The sequence below is a fragment of the Lepidochelys olivacea genome, assembly GCF_965140295.1.
Source record: "Lepidochelys olivacea isolate rLepOli2 genome assembly, chromosome: 28".
NCBI classification, from domain to species: Eukaryota; Metazoa; Chordata; order Testudines; family Cheloniidae; genus Lepidochelys; species Lepidochelys olivacea.
In genome coordinates, this window is record NC_140438.1 from 2,646,855 (window position 1) to 2,667,514 (window position 20,660).

Sequence of the window (20,660 nt, forward strand, 5' to 3'; positions counted from 1 at the left end):
CCGTATGGCGGCCCGTTGTGTGAAACGAGTGCAGGGTTCTCAGAAGTCCCGCCCGAGCACCCGTGTCAGACAAAGTGGTTGTAATGCCCCTTCTGGCCTTCAAAATTGACGCCGGGGACCCGTCGCTGGCCGTCCCAGCATTGAGGCCTGGCTGGGTTGTGCCTGTTTCTGTCTGCTAATTATCTTCCGTCTCCGGGGCTGCCAGTCTGGCAATTGCCTTGACACCAAATTAAAAAAAAAAAAGGGATCAAAACCCTGTCACCCTGGGTGTGAGGAATTTGGCTGCACGGTGGCAGCGGCTGGGATTCTGGTCTTGCTGGTTTGAGGATGCTGTTCTGCGTTAGTCACACTTGGGGAACGTTCCCCTGCGCTCTCCAGTCAAGCAGGTGGAGAAATTGCTCACGGCGGGGAAAGGAGAGGGGCGAGGCGTGAAAACGGCTTTCTAATTGCTTGTTGAGCGGGCTGTCTCGTGACGTTAGCCAGACGTTAGCCAGACGTTAGCCAAACCCGTTATGTCTGGCCTTCCGGAGCTAATCCAAGCTTCTGCGGAGGAGAGCAGATGTTTAAACTGCGGTCCAAAAAGGGCGCAGAGGTTGATTGCCGCCAGGCTGAGCAAGGAGGGAATTGGAACGGGGGGCGTGCTTCAGAATCCCCACGCTGCAGCCCACAAGCTCTGTCCGTTTTTGCCGGTATGCTGAGGACGGCGCTGCAAAGCTCTTGTGCCATTTGTTGATTTCCTTAAATCCTCAGCTCCCGGAGTCATGAGACTTTCAGCTTTGGCTGTTTGAAAATAGCAAGCTGCTTCCTCTCTGGGTTGTGGGGGAAAGCTTGGAAACATAAAGCCAGGAGGAGAAGGGCGGGGGGTGGGGGTGGGAATCCGGGATTTATTATTTATTTTTTAAATCTCAGGGTTTTGTTGTTTTTTTTAAAGCCGACCTCATAATTTTCTTTGCGGCCGGACTCATGGGTTTTGAAGGCTTCGGCTTGGCAGCGTCCAGTGGATTAAAAAAAAAAATCCCCTTTCCCTGAGGTCTGGCTTCAGTCATTCATACTACCCTGGGCCACAGGCGAGGGAGCCAGAATCTCTTTTCCTCTGCTCTTCGGCACATAACTCAGAGCCTCGCTTGTTTCAAACCGCCGTCGGCCTTGCCAGGATCCCGGTCATTTGACATTCGATAGCTGCTGTGAGGTGATTGACTCATGGGTTTGCGGCTGCTGGCCTCTCAGGTCGTGACCCATCTTGGGTTCTGATCCCATTGGATCTCACAAGCTGGGTAGGACTCGGGGGACGGAGGCACCAAACTCAAGGAGGGGGAGTGGTATTACTGTTAGTTGGTGATGGGAACGGTTCACTTCCTGTCTCAAACGCTGCTATTTTAGTGAGTGTGTGTGCCTATGTCTACCCTCCCAGCTGCCGCATGGACACACCGTAAGTGTCTCGGAAATCCAACGCAGTCTCGACTGTTTCTAAGTTCAAGTAACAGGATTAAAAGACAACACCACCTCAACCACTGGCAATTCGGTGTCCAGCTGCTTGCTCCTAAGGGCCTGGCCTGCCACGATGCTGGGTTTTTTGGGGGTTATTCAAACTTCTGCCTTCGATTTGCAGCGGGTAACTCTGCTGGCTGCCTCGAAGAGTGTGGAGGTTTCTTAGAGTTTAAGTCTGAAGGATCATCCGATGAAGTGAGCTGTAGCTCACGAAAGCTTATGCTCAAATAAATTGGTTAGTCTCTAAGGTGCCACAAGTACTCCTTTTCTTTTTGCGAATACAGACTAACACGGCTGTTACTCTGAAATCTGACCTCCTGTGATATCACCGGGTTACGCCTATAGGGAGCCTGATTACTTTAGTTACACCAAAGCATCTTGATGGTGCGTTAGCAGGAGCGTCGTAAGCCAGACACAAGAAGTAATTCTTCCGCTCTGCTCCGCGCTCATACGGCCTCAGCTGGAGTAGTGTGTCCGGCTCCGGGTGCCGCATTTCAGGAAAGAGGTGGACAAATTGGAGAGAGTCCAGAGAAGAGCAACAAAAATGATGAAAGGTCTAGAAAACATAAGCTCTGAGGGAAGGTTTAAAAAATTGGGTTTGTTTAGTCTGGAGAAGAGAAGACTGAGAGGGGACGTGATCACAGTTTTCAAGTACATAAAAGGTTGTTACAAGGAGGAGGGAGAAAAATTGTTCTTCTTAACCTCTGAGGATAGGACAAGAAGCAGTGGGCTTAAATTGCAGCCAGGGGGGTTTAAGTTGGACATTAGGAAAAGCTTCCTACCTGTCAGGGTGGTTAAGCGGTGGAATAAATTGCCCAGGGAGGTTGTGGAATCTCCATCATTGGAGATTTTGAAGAGCAGGTTAGATGAACACCTGTCAGGGGTGGTCTAGATAATACTTAGTCCTGCTATGAGGGCAGGGGACCAGACTAGAGGACCTCTCCAGGTCCCTTCCAGTCCTACGATTCTACATTCAGGAGACTAAACTGGCAGAGAACAGAAGAGACCGAGGTGCCCCCAATGTCCGAGACTCTTGTGCTACTAAGTGAGATTTGTGGCCAGGTGATCCCGGCAAGCAGTCTGCACCCACTGAAGAGCCAGGCGAACCCCTGGCAAAGGTCCCTGCTGATCTGACCTGGTTGGCGGCGGGGGGGAATGAATTCCTTCCTGAGCCCAAATCTGGGTTGTGATTTCAGTCCTCCACCCTGATCACCTCAGAGAGACGGGCAGACTGGAAATCCAACAAGCGCCTTTGCATCTGATCTTCCCTCCCTGCGTTTTGGGGGTGGGGTGGGGGGCACCCCGTTGTGCCCTGACCAGGCTCCCTCGCTGCCTTCCTGCTGGGGCCACAGGAGCAGGGCTGCCTCAGAACTCTGAATCGAACTACACATCAGCTTTGTGCGTGTTGCTACCAATCTTTTGTCCATCCTGAACCTATTTCCATTGAATTTAGGGCGAGTTTCAGCAGGCTGGAACAAGTACAGGGTGCAAGCCCAATTTAGGGGGCTAAGGGTTTAACTGCACCAGGAAATCGACTGGAATAGTTCCCCACATGAATACTATTCTGAAATCAAAGTCATTTTAGTCCAGAACAGTAACTCTGCTTAGGAAGAGAATTCAATTACACTGAACGAAGGCCTCTCTTATTCTGAACGAACAGTCTCCACTCAGGGGTGTAATGTGGTTCAAAAGCATAGCTTTCGTTAATCTGGATTAATTTCCCCAAATCCTAAAGCCCTGATTCTGTCTGTTCCTGTGCATCTGTTGACGTGGAAAAAGATCAGCGGTTTGGAAAACCTGCCCCGTGAGTCCGTGTGGAAGGATTTGATTTTTATCGGTGAAAGCTGGTAAATGTCGATTTCACCGTAGGTGCACCAAAAAGATGTCCATAGGTAATCGCTGAAATTTACAAATAGGCAAAGTAAGAAAAACGCTACTTGAGAACTCATTCGAGTTGGATCTGAGGGTAGTTCGTTTGTAAATTTTAACGTGTGATGTTGACAATTTGTGTGTTAGCGGTTATAAAGGTGAACTTTTTGAAGCGCAACGTTATGGTCCTTAAATCAGTGGTCCCCAAACTTTTCACACCCGACCCTGTCTGCGCTCCCGCCTGGGAGCCGGGGCCAGGAGTGGGGCCGTGGCTTGGGGGTGGGCACGGACGGGGTAAGGGGGCCGAGGCTGGGGCCACAGCTGTGGGTGGGTCTGGGGCCGGGAATGGACCTGTGGCTGGAGGTGTGAAATGACCAGCCAGGTCTGCCTACAAACCATAATTTCCCCTTACGCAAGGCCCAAACTCATATCTGCTGCTGTGTGTTTATTATTTTGCAAGAGAAGAGTAATGGGTAAATATCCGTTTCACCCTAAAAGCCCTAATAATGGTGGCTTTCCACAGCTGGACGGGTCAGTAGCACGATCCTAGGGAATGAATAAATACCAGAACGCAGCTGTCTGCCCTTTGGTGAAATAACAGGGTCTTCGGAGTAAATGTAGCATTTAGCCAGGGGGAGGTTGGGGCGGACTGCACGTGTGTATCTCTGCTGCTGGAAATCCACTGCCAGCTGTGAGGAGGATGAAGATGCAATCCGACCTGGTGAGGCCTCGTTTTGGAGAAGCATGTAAAGGCTTGTCAAGGCTTGAAACTTAATTTGGAGGAAGGGAGGGTGAGAATCGAGTAGCGATTCCTGACAAGGAGGTTTGGTGGAGCATACCACTCAATTTCCCTATGTAAATAATCCTTAATAGATAACGTGTGACTCCATTCCTAGGAATCTTTCCAGGTTGACGCTGAATTCTCTGTAACCTACACCATACTTGAAGGAAACCGTTGGGCCAGGGTGAAATGCCAAAAGCTATTCTGCCTGCAGGGATCCTTCCTGCGGTGCAAATGGCGTTACGAAAAGAGAACGTTTCCCGGTTCTTCGCTCCTGACGTCAGTCATTCTCAGCAATGTGGGCTGGGAATGCCAAAATTTGCAAGGAGCCCAGTAATTTGGTGCAATTAGGATAACGACTCCGAGCCAATCTCATGCTTCAGGGCTCCGGCCAAGTTGCCTGCAGGGGTCAGGAAGGAATTTTCACCCTGATGCGCAATTGGTATCTGGGGGTGGGAGCCACTTTTCCCGGAAGCATCAGAGGTTGGCCGGAGCTGGAGATGGGACCGTGGGCTGGTGCTTTGATATCGTGCAAAAAATCTGCTTTCTAGCTGCCTGGCTGGTGCATCTGATCGGCCCTTTTGGCCTTGAACTCTAACTGGACAGGGCAGTGGACTGTGCGTCTGTGGGCCAGTCGTTCCCATGCCTGGTGTCTCAGTTTCCCCTTCTCTGCTGATTTCGATTGTAAGCTCTTTGGGAAGGGGATTTGTCTCTGACTAGGTGTTTGTGCAGCGCCTGGCACAGTGTGGGCCTTGGTCTTAGCTGGGGCCTGCTGATGCTTTCATATTATTGCAAAAAAACTCACAAGAGTAACATTCCCTCAAAACGCCAGATGAGAGGATTTGGCATGTTTGCATAATGAAAGGCCAGCTGATGGTTTGGAGCCGCTGCTCTCCAGCCAGGTCTGGCTCACTAGCAGCGGGGCTGCGTCTACGTAAAGCCGATGTGGGAAAGAAATGGAATTGGGCCCGTTGTTTCGTTGAAGGCCAGAACGAGCCGTTAGATCATCTAATCTGGCTTGTCTAGCCTGGGCCAGTCAATTTCCCCTGCACTCAGAGAAGTGTTGTTTTACCCTTTCACACTGTACAAAATCCAGGGCTCACCTGCCGAAACGCAGAGGCAGCCGGTTTAGTACGAAGAAGAGGAAGTAATTTTTTGGCACAACTAATCTGTGGAACTCATTGCCAGGGGATGTGGCAAAGACCAAAAATATAACTGCCTTTCAAAAAAGTTCACGGAGGATCAGTTCATTGGTGGCTCTTAGCCAAGATGGTCCAGGATGCAACCCCACACTCGTGGTGACCCTAAACCGCGGGCTACCAGGAGCCGGGAGCGGTAGACCGCCGTGGATCACTGGATAATTGCCCAGTTCTGTACACTCCCCCAAAGTGATAGCTCAGGCCGCTGTTGGAGACGGGATACTCGATTAGTTGTAGCGAGGCCTGACCCAGTCTGGCAGCCTTATGACTTCAGGATTGTGGGGGAGAGAATTAATGGGGAGCTACTGTTGACGCCGGCCGAGAGATTCCCTCGGTTCAGACAGTTCACCTGCGTCTCTTTGGCCTGCCGTTCACCTCGGAGGTCCCTGTGTGTCCTCAATGAGACGGCTTCGAGCGGCTGCAAAGCGCGACAAGCTGGGCTCTTAGCCCAGTTCCTGGGGGGCCTGTAATACGTTCCCGGCAACCGTAGCAGGCATGGAGAACAGATGGCAGCTCCAGGCCCGTGGGACGGCACGGCTGTAGGCAGGGTCTCTCGGCTTATTAGCGCGTGGCCCCGGCTGCTCAGAGGCGAGGATCCTTGGCAGAGCCGCGCTGGACAGATTGTAGGGGTGGGCGAAGAGGGAGCTGGGGGAAAGAAAGCTTGCTTCGGCGCGTGAGCCGGATGCACAGAATCCCGGGGCCTGTTTGACTTATTTATTTTTTCTTTCTGTAGACGAAGCAGATGGGGATCTCAGGAACCTGGAGAGCGCCCTGGGCGTCAAGAAGAAGAAAAGGGGTCCCCGCAAACAGAAGGAGAACAAGCCAGGGAAGCCCCGGAAGCGCAAAAAATTAGTAAGCTGCCACCCGTTTGCCGGGCTGCCGACTCGTCAGGTGCGGGGCAGCTGGCCGCGGAGGCTGGCAGGGGTGTGATCTCAGATGGGAAGGATCCGCAACTGGGGGAGGGAGGGTGCGATGGTGGGGTGGGTTGATCTTGGACGGAGAGGGGAATCTATGCGGGGAAACATCCCTTTTTGAACTCGGTGGGCATCGGGGGCTGATCCTGCCACCGTGCTGGGTTTATTGGCCTGGCCTGTCTCCTTAGCCCGGGAAGGCTCAAACCCTGCAGCCAGAGTCTGTTTGGCCTCTTTATTGGGGGCTGCTGGCACCCCCCCCAAAATAAAATGTCAATATACAGAGCGCTGGAGCATGGCGCAGGACTCCTGGGTCCTATTCCCAGCTCTGACACTGGGTAACCTGGAGCAAATCACTCCCTTCTCCTTCCCACCAACCCCACGGGGCCTCAGTTTCTCCATCTGCAAAATGATGCTGACCTCATTTGTGAAACGCTTTGAGATTTGCTGATGAAATGCATAAGAGCCAGGGCACCTGAGAGATTCCCCCCAAATCATCCCAGCTGGTTCGATCCGGAGCCGCCAGACAAATTCCCCACCCGCAAATCGTCCAGCCGGTTCGACTGGATCCACCAGACAAACCTCCTCCCCTCAAATCGTCCCAGCCCGTTTGACCGGGATTAACAACTGCCCTGTCCCCGCTGGGAGACATTGTGCTGACAGGTTGTTCCCTCCCCGATTAGCTCCCCTTTGACTTTGCCCCTCTCGCCCCTCAGGTGAGCGAGGATGAGTTTGAGTCGGACCGGGAGGAGTTCCGGGAGAAGTCGGAGAGCGGGAGCAGCGACTACGGAGGGGTGGCCAAGAAGAAGCGGCGGAAGCACCGGGAGAAGAAGGAGAAGAAGACCAAACGCCGGAAAAAGGTGGATGGTGACGCAGGCCAGAAAGTAAAGGTACAGAGCCTGGGAACGGCGATCCGCCACCCGCTGCTGTGTGCTGCTGGCCGAGCTCTCTGGGGTGAAACCCCCCCCGGTGGCCCTCTGCACCTGTAGGGGAAATCACCGCCCGGATGCCCCGCTCCCTCGGGTTGTGGCTGCGTTGCATGGCGAGCATCAGTGGGCTGGAGCCGATATTCCCATAGTGCGTAAAGCCAGATGGGGCCACCAGGTAATCCACGCTAACCTCCTGTCTAGTGCTGGCTAGTCACTTCCACCCAGTTACCCCTCTACCGAGTCCAAAGACCTAACCATCTCGGGAGACGAACCCGGCAGAGAGCGGCAGAGACCGAGGTACCCCCGCAATGCCTGATTTCCCTGCCATGGCAGGGGACTGACGAGGCAAGACGTGCCCGGATGATCCCAACAGGAGATCAGCCCCCAAACCTGACGATCAGTTGGACCCTGCGTGAACAAGGCAGCTAGAGAGAGGGATTCCCACAGGTGTGGCGGGAGTGCTTAACTGCAGCCGTTGTATTTTAGCGAGCACCATTTGGGAGCTTGCTTCGGGACAGAAATCGCCACTGTCCCAAAGCGCTCTGGGAATGCTGTTCTGCTGGAGAAGGCACGGAAAGGAAGCATAAAAAAACAGTTCAGGGCAAACGGATGGAGTTGGGAATCCCAGATGTTTCTGTAGGGGAAAAACCACCCTCTGAAAGTTTTCACCAGCAAAATGTTGTGGTTTTGGTGAGAATTTTCCTTTCGAACCCCCATTTTTTTGCTTGCATTGGAAATGGTTTGTTCCGATTTTCAGATTTGGGGCTTTTCCCTTGTTCACCCTTTGATTAACCTCCCTGAGAAAAAGTGGGAAGAACGCCCCCCACCCCCCAAAACCGGGAAATCTGAAAATGGAAAACTGCAACAAAATTACTCCGTTGAGACATAAGACAGGCAGGGAACCCCGGAGTCACCAAGTTCAGTCCCGGCTAGCGCAGGCCACCCCATCATATCACCCCCATCAGACACCGGGCAAGTTCTGTCTCCAGACCCATTCATCTGTCTCCCTCGGGCCCTGCACTGGGAGACTGTTCCTGACCCTCCCTTCCTCTGATGGGTATAATTCTGCCTCAGTGAATCCCCATCTGTTCCACCAAAAATTGAAATGAAATTTCTCATTTTGATTTTCCTGATTTGGGAGAAATGAAACACTTAGTGAGTCTGGACAAAATCACATTTTTCAGTGGGAAGTTTTTCATGGGGAAAAGATCAGGAGTGTTTGAGCACCGATTTTAGTGGAAGATTTGGATTTTCACCCCCCTCCTGAGCCCCCAGGATTGAGCCAGAAAGGACAGTTGTGATAATCCCATGCCAGAGTCCCACTCAGCGCGTCCGGACCCCGCGTATGAGTGCATTAGCCTAGAGTTGGGCATTTTGCACCTGAAACTTTTGTCGGTGAAAAATACAGATTCAGGGGCACCGAAACATTTAGCAAATTTGCGTCCATTTTGCTAAGTTGTTTTGGTTCCAAAGTAACAAACAAAAAATCCCTGGCGGGGGGCAGGGGGGGAATGCTGAAAAAATCAAAATGTTTCTAAATGACTTTTCATCTAATAATTTCATTGAACCGAAAAGGTAAATAGTTCCCAAAACCAACATGAAACATTTTGACTTTTTCAGTTGAAAGCGATTTTCTATTTCATGATTTCCTGTTGTTTTCCTCTAAAAAAAATTGCAAAAAAAGTTTGCAAACGAAACGTTTGATTTTTGGTTTCTTTGGAACAACTTTCAAACTTTCCTTTCATTTTATTGAAAAAAAAGAAAAGAAAAGAAACCTGATTGAAATTGAAACCATATGTTTCAGGGTGAGCAAAAAGTTGCGTTCGACCCAAAACCGTTGGGTGGGTTTTTTTGGAGATGCCAAGAATTTTGAAAAACTTTGTTTGGTCAGACCCCGTCATGATTCTCGTGTTCCCGGATTTTTCAGACTTGCCCATGAACTGGAAAACGGAGGAAGGTCCCTGACCTTGTTGGGCTTAGTGCGTGACTGGCCAAGCGATAGACAGGAGGCCGTGCTGCATGATTTTGGTAGAACCTTCTGGCCGTGAACGCTGTGATTCTCTTTTCCCTGCTCTCTTTTGCTGGTAGTTACTGGATCCTTGGCAATTCAGTATGGAAGATCCATTATATCCCGTCTCCAGCAGGGACATAGGAGAGTGGAAGATCTTTCAGGACTAGAGTCTTTAGGATGCATCTGTGGTGGTCCCTCAGGCTTCCTCTCTACGCACCAATCCTGGGAAGCCTCCCACTGGGAGGGAAGGGGTGTATCGTCCCCTTTAGATAGGATCCCCGGCAACACAAGGAAACCACCCTCCTCCCCAGCTGGCTGCCTGGCTAACGGGGAGCGTTTGGCTTGCTCAGCAGGTGGATCAGAAATCCTCGGCCCAGCTGCTCATGACCTGGGGGCTGGAAGACGTGGACCATGTGTTTTCCGAGGAGGATTATCACACGCTCACCAACTACAAAGCCTTCAGCCAGTTCATGAGGTAAGGACCTGGAGTCTTTGGATTTCCCATTGAATCAGGTTGTAGGATGGACAGTAGGCAGCAGCTAGGAGTCAGGACACCTGGGTTCTGTTTATGCCCCTGCCCTGTCATGTGACCTGGGGTGGGTCCCCTTCCTTCTCTGGGTCTCTGTCTCCCCTCCCATCCATTATATGGGCAGACAGGGAGTTTTCTGGGCAGGGACTGTACCTCGTGCGGCGCCTGGCAGGCCAGGGCCCCAACCTTCGTTGGGATCTCTGGGGTGGTGGGCCCCGTATCTCGGTCAGGTGGGTCTGTGCAGTGCCTGGTGTGATGGGGCCCTGATCTTGGCCAGGGGGGTCTGGGCAGTGCCCATCAGGTAGAGGGGTCTGTGCAGTGCCCGGCACAATGCGCACTCTGATCTTGGCATACAAGCCGCTGGAATATAAATGTAACAAGTCCTCGGTGGTCTCTTTGGGACTGAAGTCGGTGCTGAACAGCCAGCATGGATTCACCAAGGGAAGGTCATGCCTGACTAATCTAATCGCCTTTTATGATGAGATTATTGGTTCTGTGGATGAAGGGAAAGCAGTGGATGTGTTGTTTCTTGACTTTAGCAAAGCTTTTGACACGGTCTCCCACAGTATTCTTGTCAGCAAGTTAAGGAAGTATGGGCTGGATGGATGCACTATAAGGTGGGTAGAAAGTTGGCTAGATTGTCGGGCTCAACGGGTAGTGATCAATGGCTCCATGTCTAGTTGGCAGCCGGTGTCAAGTGGAGTGCCCCAAGGGTCGGTCCTGGGGCCGGTTTTGTTCAATATCTTCATAAATGATCTGGAGGATGGTGTGGATTGCACTCTCAGCAAATTTGCGGATGATACTAAACTGGGAGGAGTGGTAGATACGCTGGAGGGGAGGGATAGGATACAGAGGGACCTAGACAAATTGGAGGATTGGGCCAAAAGAAATCTGATGAGGTTCAATAAGGATAAGTGCAGGGTCCTGCACTTAGGACGGAAGAACCCAATGCACAGCTACAGATTAGGGACCGAATGGCTAGGCAGCAGTTCTGCGGAAAAGGACCTCGGGGTGACAGTGGACAAGAAGCTGGATATGAGTCAGCAGTGTGCCCTTGTTGCCAAGAAGTCCAATGCCATTTTGGGATGTATAAGTAGGGGCATTGCCAGCAGATTGAGGGACGTGATCATTCCCCTCTATTCGACATTGGTGAGGCCTCATCTGGAGTACTGTGTCCAGTTTTGGGCCCCACACTACAAGAAGGATGTGGATAAATTGGAGAGAGTCCAGCGAAGGGCAACAAAAATGATTAGGGGTCTGGAACACATGACTTATGAGGAGAGGCTGAGGGAGCTGGGATTGTTTAGTCTGCGGAAGAGAAGAATGAGGGGGGATTTGATAGCTGCTTTCAACTACCTGAAAGGGGGTTCCAAAGAGGATGGCTCTAGACTGTTCTCAATGGTAGCAGATGACAGAACGAGGAGTAATGGTCTCAAGTTGCAGTGGGGGAGGTTTAGATTGGATATTAGGAAAAACTTTTTCACTAAGAGGGTGGTGAAACACTGGAATGCGTTACCTAGGGAGGTGGTGGAATCTCCTTCCTTAGAAGTTTTTAAGGTCAGGCTTGACAAAGCCCTGGCTGGGATGATTTAACTGGGAATTGGTCCTGCTTCGAGCAGGGGGTTGGACTAGATAACCTTCTGGGGTCCCTTCCAACCCTGATATTCTATGATTCTATGATGCTTTCCATCTGCCTGCGGCGTTCGGTGCTGACAGTCATGAGCTCATTAGTGGCACCTAATGGGGGTGCATGGAGCTGCTCTACGGCATCTCTGTTCTGGCCGTGGGGTGCTGCCCCTCGTCTGCCTGCCCTGTGGCTGGGGAGGAGAAGGATGAAAAGGCCCCCAGCTGCTGATCACATCCCTGGACCAAGCCATCTCCCTCTGCCCCAACCCCATCGGCTGCAGCTGCCGCCAGCAGATCCGGAAGCGGGAAGAGGAAGTGGATCCAGTCTCGGCTCCCCCCACGCCCGGAAGCACCAGGTGTTCGGGGAGAAGGAACCCCAGGAAGACCGGTAACGTGTGTCAGTGGAGCCAGGGCTGATTGACACTGGCTAGGGATCTGGCCCCATTGACTGCAATGGAGAGACGCCCATTGACACCAGCCGGGATCTGGCCCCATTGACACCAGCTGGGATCTGGCCCCATTGACTGCAATGGAGAGATGCCCATTGACACCAGCCGGGATCTGGCCCCATTGACTGCAATGGAGAGATGCCCATTGACACCAGCTGGGGTCTTTCCTCTGCTGACCCCTGTCACTCTCCAGCCCGCTGTGCCAGGCCCTGAGGAGGGTCAGCCAGGAGACACGGGCTGTGCCATGCCATCATTACCCCGATGACGCCCCAGCAGCCCGCCCCATCATGCCTGACCCAGCTGGTGCGGCAGCCCGGATATCCGTACGGACCTGGGCTGCGTGCCAGGTGGCACAGCCCCAAGAAGCCCGGGAGAATGCCGTGGGTAGCAGCCAGCAGATCTGGCAGGGTTTACACTGGTGCCCTTGAACGAGGGAGTTTGCGGCAGCCAGCTGGGGAGGGCGGGCTGGGGGGCTGGAGTCAGATCCTAGTCTTGCCAGGGAGGATCTGCAGCCAAGAAGGCTTCCTGACCGCCTGGCAACCGGAGAGCGCGGCCTGCAGCCGCCCTGGCCACGGAGAGCTCGGCGCTGGGTCACCGCGGTGAGCAAACACCTCCGGGCCTCCCAGAAACCCAAGCCAGCGCCAAGTCTATTCAAGTGGAATTCCAGGCCTGAAGCGACAGGAGCCGCGCCAGCTGCCAGCAGGTTCCCGGGAGGAATTAAAGGCGTCGGTAGTTGCCTAATTAGCCTTTGGATCTGATTCCCCTAATAGCAAATGCACTCAGACTGGAGCTGGAGCTTCTCGGGGTTTCCCATTGGGGGTCTCCTCGCCGGCTTTCTTGTCTTCCCGCAGGCCTTCGGAGAGAGCTGGGGGTCTAGCGGCTCCTTTTGGCCGTGTCACTTTGGTCCCGCCCGGGCCCAGAGATCAGGGGAGCAGCCCTGGGATAGCCTCTCAGTAGATGGTCACAGGGATCCCTTTGGGCCTGTGAATCTACCATCTCTGCATCTGGGATGGGGTTTCTTTTGGGAGCGATGCCACCAAAATGGCTCCCCCGCCGGCAGTTGCATTTCACCAGCCCTGTTCTTTGAACTCAGCTGAGGAGGGGACCTGGTCGGATCCGCTTCAGAGGAGGATTGGCTGAGGGTCTGAAAACTGCTGGGGATCACTCCCCAGCCTCCCACTCCCAGCCAAGGGTGGTAGGCTGGGAGGTAGGAGATCTGGGTTCAATAACCGGTTCTGCCCCCCATGCCTCAGTTTCCCTGTTTGTAAAATGGGGATAATACTCATGCTGCCCCTTTGCAGAGGGCCCCCACCACTCAGAATGTAAAATGCACGGAGGTCCCATCCAACCCTGATATTCTGTGATTCTATGACTGTTTGTCTTTAGGGCCCGAACCAGGATATCGTGGTCTTTTTCCCGAGGCTTTAGCTGGGCTGGGAGCGCCACCTAGTGTCTGATTTGGCAAATCGGCTCTTTCCGTGAGTTGGCTGGAAGGGATCTCAAGAGTTCTGGCCCCCGTTAGGCCAGTCCCTTCTTGTCCCGCCATGGACGGACATGGAGGACAATTGGTCTCCGTTCTCTTTATAACAACCGTTTTACGGTTCTGAAGACTGCGACCAGGGCATAGAAAGGACCTCGGGAGGTCACCTAGTCCGGTCCCCTGCACTCATGGCAGGAGTAGAATCATAGAATCATAGAATATCAGGGTTGGGAGGGACCTCAGGAGTTATCTAGTCCAACCCCCTGCTCAAAGCAGGACCGATCCCCGACTAAAGCAGGACCTAATCCCCAGCTAAATCACCAGCCAGGGCTTTGTCAAGCCTGACCTTAAAAATGTCTAGGGAAGGAGATTCTACCACCTCCCTAGGTAACGCATTCCAGTGTTTCACCACCCTCCTCGTGAAAAAGTTTTTCCTAATATCCAACCTAAACCTCCCCCACTGCAACTTGAGACCATTACTCCTTGTTCTGTCATCTGCTACCACTGAGAACAGTCTAGATCCATCCTCTTTGGAACCCCCTTTCAGATAGTTGAAGGCAGCTATCAAATCCCCCCTCATTCTTCTCTTCTGCAGGCTAAACAATCCCAGCTCCCTCAGCCTCTCCTCATAAGTCATGTGTTCCAGTCCCCTAATCATTTTTGTTGCCCTCCACTGGACTCTTTCCAATTTTTCCACATCCTTCTTGTAGTGTGGGGCCCAAAACTGGACACAGTACTCCAGATGAGGCCTCACCAATGTCGAATAGAGGGGAACGATCACGTCCCTCGATCTGCTGGCAATGCCCCTACTTATACATCCCAAAATGGCATTGGACTTCTTGGCAACAAGGGCACACTGTTGACTCATCTCCAACTTCTTGTCCACTGTAACCCCTAGGTCCTTTTCTGCAGAACTGCTGCCGAGCCATTCGGTCCCTAGTCTGTAGCGGTGCCTGGGATTCTTCCGTCCTAAGTGCAGGACTCTGCACTTGTCCTTGTTGAACCTCATCAGATTTCTTTTGGCCCAATTTGTCCAATTTGTCTAGGGCCCTCTGTATCCTATCCCTCCCCTCCAGCGTATCTACCACTCCTCCCAGTTTAGTGTCACCTGCAAACTTGCTGAGGGTGCAATCTACACCATCCTCCAGATCATTTATGAAGATATTGAACAAAAAAAGTAGACCATCCCTGACGGGTGTTTGTCTAATGAGGAGGGGAATACAGATGATGTGTGTGCTACAGAGCAAAAATGTGTCACAAAGAGAGGGGGCATTGCCCCTCCTAAAACCCAGACGGTGGTTTCCGTTCGGAGGAGAAATGGATGATAGAGGTCAGAAGTGCTGTTTGTTTACCATGAATATCCACCAACTCACAGTCTTAAATTTTAAATCAAGATGGGATTTTCCCCCACCAGCCCTCCCACCCTGAGATCTATTCCAATTCAAACAGGAATCACTTTGGGGAAGTCCTATGGCCTGTGTTATACGGGAGGTCAGATGATCTCAGCGGTCCCATCTGGCCTTGGAATCTGTGAACATCTAAGCCCGCCTTTCTCGCCAGCCCTGCGGCCTAAGGAGCTCTGTCTCTTGGCCTCCTCCTAGGATACAACTGCCTTTCTTTCGCTTTCTTCTGGCTTGCTGTCGCTCTCTCTCTCAAACGCACACTGCAACCAAATCAATCCCATGGAAACCCCCTTAGCTTTTGATCGGCATTGCTTTGGGCGTTAGCTTCCTGTTGTTTCAACTCCCGATGCATAGAGGGGTATTTAATTGCTCCTTCGGTTTAGCCCGATGAGACTTGACACTGGCCAGTATTGCACGGTTCAGATGCAATAAAGCTGCTATTAGAAAATACCTGCCCAGAAGGGAAATTTCATCCCATCTGTGTGTGCTTATGCACTTTCTCCTGTCTGATGATCTCATCTAAATGTCTGAGTGTGGGGAACAGGGGTTGAACCTGGGACTTCTGCGTCGAACACCATGACCCATGGTATAGCAACTCCTCAACCTCTCTCTGCGTCCCCTAGACAGAGCACCACACTGTGGTGTGGGCCGTCCCTCTAAATGACACGTCTAGAATGGCGGGTCATTTCTTTTCCCGTGATGCGAACAATTTGGCGAAACCGACATGAATCCACAAAATGTTCGTCGGTGACGCCAAATCCGTGGGGGGCGTTTTTTGGCGGAAATTTTTTGCCCAGCGTTCGTCTAAGGGCCCCTCCTCTTTCAAGTAGGTTTTGAGAGATGTCAGTGTTTTATCTGATAGCTGACCCCTCTCTCTAGTCGGGCTTCCCATGTGACTGAGGTTCCATTATCTCTGCCTAATGTACTTCACACCACTTAACGAGTGCATTAGGAGGCAGGGTGGTAAATTATTCAGACTCAGAGATGGTTGTTGACATAAAAGAACAAAGAACATCCTCCTTCCATGTTGTGCCGGGCACTGAACAGACACTCCCCCCGCCTCCAGTGACCGAGATCAGGGTCTCTGGGGTGCAGGGCGCTGCACAAACACACAGCGAGAGAGACCGTCCCTGTCCCAAAGTGCTCACAACCTAAATAGGCAAAACAATGGGGTGGGAGGGGAAACCGAGGCACAGAGCAGGGCAGGGATTCTCTCGAAGTTGCCAAGCTGGGACTAGAACCCAGGCGTCCTGCTTCCCAATGCACTGGCCGACACCGCTGTGGTCTCTTGCCCTTCGTTCCTGACCTGGCCTGGTCAGGTTCCCACCGCGATTTGGGGCGTCTGGGTTCTGTCGCGATACGACTCTACAGCCGATGCGACGGTTTGCTAGCTTACAAGCTCCAGCGGGTCTCCCCGACTGGGACTTTGGAGGTCTGGGTGCTGCTGACACCCGGGACCTTTCTCTGTGCCCATGTCCCGACGCTCTAAAATAGGAGTCACGATGAACACTGTCTCGAGCAAAGCCTGAACTGGTGCAGATTAGTATCGGTGCAGGCTCTGGATGCTTTTTTAACTTTATGTACACAGAAATATGTTTATTATCGTAAAGTCTTAGCACCTTTGGCTGTTCTGTTGGCGAGTGACAGGAAACGCTGAACTTGCTAGGCCAGGGAGCAAAGAGATTCAAAAGAAAAACCAAAGTCTGGCGCTTTTATGTTGTCTAGAAAACACGCACTTTACTCCGCGGGTTATCTGAGGCAGCCTGAGTCTGCAGAGAGCCTGAAACCAAATCCGCGTTGGGCGCGAACTGCCGCTAATGTAACTGACGCAGCCACATCTGCCCAAGAGGGTAGCGCTGGGGTGAGGAAGCTGCCCGGAGATGAGCTGCTGTCTGCAGAGAGCCTGAGCCCGTTGCTCAGAGAGGCGTGGAACAAAGGCTGTGCATCTCTGTGGCTGCGAACTCCGAGGCCCGGGAAGGCATAGGCGCCGACTCCGTGGGTGCTCCGGCTCTGGACCACCCATGGGAAAGAAAACAGTGGGTGCTCAGCACCCACCGGCAGCTCCTCCGCTTCCCCCGCCAGCGCTTCCCACCCGTCAGTGATCAGCTGTTCAGTGGCGTGCAGGAGGTGCGGGGGAGTGGGGGAGGGGTGTGAGCAGGAAGAGGTGGGGGGAGGAACAAGGCGCGGAAGGTGGTGGGAAGAGGCGGGGCGGGGCCTGGGGCAGAGCAGCGGTTGAGCAGCCCTGGGAGCTCTTGGCACAACAGCGGGGTGACCCATACTACTGGTCATCGCAGGGAGCCAGCAGCGGGCGGGGGGAGCTCAGATCTGGGGGGTGGGGGTGGTGAAAGGGGGGACTCTGCTTCCAAAGGCCAAGGCGGCGCCGTACTTATCTCACCCCCCCTTCCCCCCCGGTTTTGTCTCATGTCACGCAGGCCTCTCATTGCCAAAAAGAACCCCAAGATCCCCATGTCCAAGATGATGACCATCCTGGGCGCCAAGTGGCGGGAGTTCAGCGCCAACAACCCCTTCAAGGGCTCGGCTGCGGCTGTGGCGGCGGCAGCTGCAGCGGCGGCGGCGGCCGTGGCCGAGCAGGTGTCGGCGGCCGTGTCGGCCGTGGCTACCGAGCCGCAGCCCGCTCCCATCCGCAAAGCCAAAACCAAAGAAGGGAAAGGTGAGTCACCCGGATTTCTGTCCCGCTTGTCTCCTGTCGGGGTAGGGAGGGGGGTTGGACCACATCTCCCATGATGCACCAGGGCCAGGGACTACCACAGTGCACTGCTTCTCCATCGTGAAGACCATAGGAGAGCATTATGGGGGATGTAGTCCCACCAGGGACCCCGGACTACAGAGGAGAAGGGATTGATGAAGCACCCACCACTAGAATACCCAGGATGCTTCATGGCTGGGTTTGCCCATGATGCACCTCTTCTCCAACACCATGGTGCATCATGGGATATGTAGTCTGACCAGGAACCTTGGCCTATACAGGACAATAGCTGCATGGGGCATCTGCAACTACAATTCCCATGATACCTCAGGGCCAGGAGAGGAAAGGCCCCGTGTCTCATTCCCCTCCCCACCCACCTGGACTCCTGGGTTCTCTCCCCAGCTCTGGGAGGGGAGTGGGGGCTGGTGGGTTACAGCAGGGTGGGGGCTGGGAGCCCGGACTCCTGGGTTCTACCCCCAGCTGCTTGCATTGTGACTTAGGGCAAGTCCCTTTCCCGTGCCTCAGTTTCCCCTTCTGGAACAGGAGGCCGGCCATGCCTGTTGTTGAGGTGGATTTGGAGCTTTTGATCGATCTCGCTTTCTTTGACAAAAGGGCCGGGTCACAAAAGGCGGAGCAAGAGCCCTCGCGTGCCAGAGATGAAGAGGAAGATGAAAGGGAAGAGGATGGCTCCCCTGAAGATCAAGCTGGGCATGATCGGTGGAAAGCGGAAAAAGAGCAGCTCGGTAAGCCACGCTCCTTCCCGGCCACACTCACTGGGGTGCGGGGAGAGCCGGGGGTGGTACTGGGAGCTCAGGAGGGAGGTCACGCCAGGTCCCCAACTCTCACAAAAGCGGGTGGGTTTTTTTCCCCCCTCCCGAATAATTCCTGTTGCTATGCCGGGGCCCCGCCGGAGAGGACTGGTGACTTGCTGCCGGGGCCCGGTTGGGAAGCTGAGAATGATCCCAAATGCCAGCAGGCGAGGCAGGGACCAGCCACGGGCGTTATCTGAGGCTTTCAGCATGGAATGGATTGAGGGGGCGGGTTTTGATAGGAGGGGGGCCAGCTTTGGAGAGGGAAGGGGACATCGGCGCCGACTTCCCCTCTTTCCCATGGATGCTCGACCCCCCATGCCCCCGGCCCCGCCCCTTCCTACCCCTTCCATGAGGCCCCACCCCCATACCAACCCTTTCCTCAAAGTCCCCACCCCAATTCTTCCCCCTCCCTGCCCCTATTCCTACTCCTTCCCCAAATCCCTGCCCCGTCCCCACTTCTTCCCCGCCTCCTCCCCTGAGCGCGCCACGTTCCCGCTCCCTCCCCCACTCCTGGAGCGTGCTAACGCCGCCAAACAGCTGTTTGGTGGCGGCCGGGGGGGAAGTGCTGGGAGGTGGGCGGAAGAGCGGGGATGCGGCGCGCTCATGTGGGGAGGAGGAGGAGGAGGTTGGGTGGGGGCTGAGAGGAGCTTGGCTGCTGGTGGGTGCTAAGCACCCACTAATTTTTCCCTGGAGCACCCACGGAGTCGGCGCCTGTGGAAGGGGACAGGGCAGGGTTGGAGCAAACATCCGAGCAGCACCGGGAGGACATCATCCAAAGCATAGAAAGTTCTGCTGGGGTTCCGTCTACACCGCATTGTGAACCAGAGCTTACAATGGCTGGACCTGGGTCTCTCCGGCTTGCATACACGCTTCAAAATAACGGGGCTAGGACTTGGGGCACCCGACCCACGCCCCAGCAGCGTCCTGTGTCCCAAGTCCTGACAGCTCGCGGAGACCCGCGTCCGGACGGAACACAGGGGCCGTGGCTCAAACCTGAGTCCCAGCCCGGGCATCATGTGCCGTGTAGACGCACCCTTCCAGGTCTCTGCTTTGGCTGCTTGGTTTGCCCCCACGTGGCTGGGAAGTTACCTCCCTGGCTTCATGGTTATTCTGCACGGTCCCCCGACTTCGGAAAACCAAGCTCACGGGATTGGAAGTGCTGGATGACCGGTGGGGCTTAGAATCGCGCCGCACGGGGAGAGGGTCTTGAGCCCCCCAGCCCGAGTCACTTGACCTGAGCTCTGAAACTGGGGGTGGCGGGTTTTTCACTGGAGTGTGGCCGTACCCTGGCATCACCGAGCCAGGCAGGACTCTGGGGCACCGTCTCCCCTCCGGGCGTGCTGTCACAACCCGCCCTCCTGGCTTTCAATAACACGTGGGGGAAACTGAGGCACACACACACAGCATTGAGACACAACATTCAGAGCATTCCCACTTTTTTTTTTTTTGCACTGCGGACTTACCCTTGGAGTGCGTCTGTCTTGCATAGCTCACCCGGGCTCTCGGCCTTAGCCCTGCCCTGGCTCCCGCAGCAGACCCTCTGACCTGGGCTGTAGGTGGCCAGACGGGAGGAGGTGGTGGAAGCCACACTTGGCTTTAACCGGGGCTGGAGCCTGGCTGCTTTCCAGCAAGGCTGCCTGCCAAACTGCTGGCGAGCGGAGAGCCCTCCAGCGCCTTCCCTCCCCAATTGCCCCGCAGGCAAAGATGCCTCGGGGCGCCAGGGCAGGGGCCTCCCTAGTCTGGGGGCTCATGTGCGACCGTGGGGGCCCTGCTAATCCGTGGCCCAACCATGGGCGTGAACGTCTGTATTTTCGGTCCCACTGATGTCCCACTGATGTCTCCCTGCCCCCCGTGCCGGGTCTGGGGGGAGGGCGCCCGCAGCAATGAATCAGTGACGCCGCATGACCCGCCCTCCGTCCCTGTTCCCCCCCCCATCCCCCACTTTGCGCCTCTGGACGAGCCCCGGCTAACGAGGGCCACTATGGTTATGTACAGCATGTGTTTCAGAGTGACGAGGTGGGCGAGATGGAGGAAGAGTCTGACGTCGACAACTCCAGTGTCCACAGTTCCTCGGTGCGGTCCGACAGCTCGGGGCGGGTCAAGAAACTCAAGCGGGGCCGGCCTGGCAGGAAAAGGAAGAAGGGTGAGCGTGGCCGTGGCAGCAGGGTGGGAGGAGCTTTCATGCCAGGGGCGGGGCTTCTCTGGGTGGGAGGAGCTTTCATGCCAGGGGCGGGGCTTCTCTGGGTGGGAGGAGCTTTCATGCCAGGGGCAGGGCTTCCAGGGGTGGGAGGAGCTTTCACACTGGGGTGGGGGCTTCTTGGGATGGAAGGAACTTTCACGCTAAGGCGGGGCTTCTAGAAGAGGGAGGAGCTTTCACAGAGGGGCAGGACTTCTAGGAGTAGGAGGAGCTTTTACACCCGGGGTGGAGCAGTGCTGTCCGTTGAAATGACAGCCTGTGGGCTGAAA

At 54.4% G+C, this 20,660-nt stretch overlaps 1 protein-coding gene across 11 annotated transcripts in view; it reads left to right on the forward strand.

Annotated features, from left to right (window-relative positions):
* CHD3 (chromodomain helicase DNA binding protein 3) overlaps positions 1 to 20,660 on the forward strand; it is a 61,603-nt gene that overhangs the window by 8,867 nt on the left and 32,076 nt on the right. For 3 of the 11 annotated variants that reach the window (XM_084616214.1, XM_084616219.1, XM_084616216.1), the window contains exons 2-7: positions 6,071 to 6,228; positions 6,965 to 7,138; positions 9,539 to 9,663; positions 17,108 to 17,346; positions 17,995 to 18,125; positions 20,190 to 20,337. In XM_084616214.1, coding sequence (XP_084472340.1) covers positions 6,071 to 6,228; positions 6,965 to 7,138; positions 9,539 to 9,663; positions 17,108 to 17,346; positions 17,995 to 18,125; positions 20,190 to 20,337 — 975 coding nt within the window. The remainder of the gene's footprint in view (positions 1 to 6,070; positions 6,229 to 6,964; positions 7,139 to 9,538; positions 9,664 to 17,107; positions 17,347 to 17,994; positions 18,126 to 20,189; positions 20,338 to 20,660) is intronic. The other 8 variants (XM_084616222.1, XM_084616215.1, XM_084616218.1 and 5 more) reach the window with 7 other exon arrangements.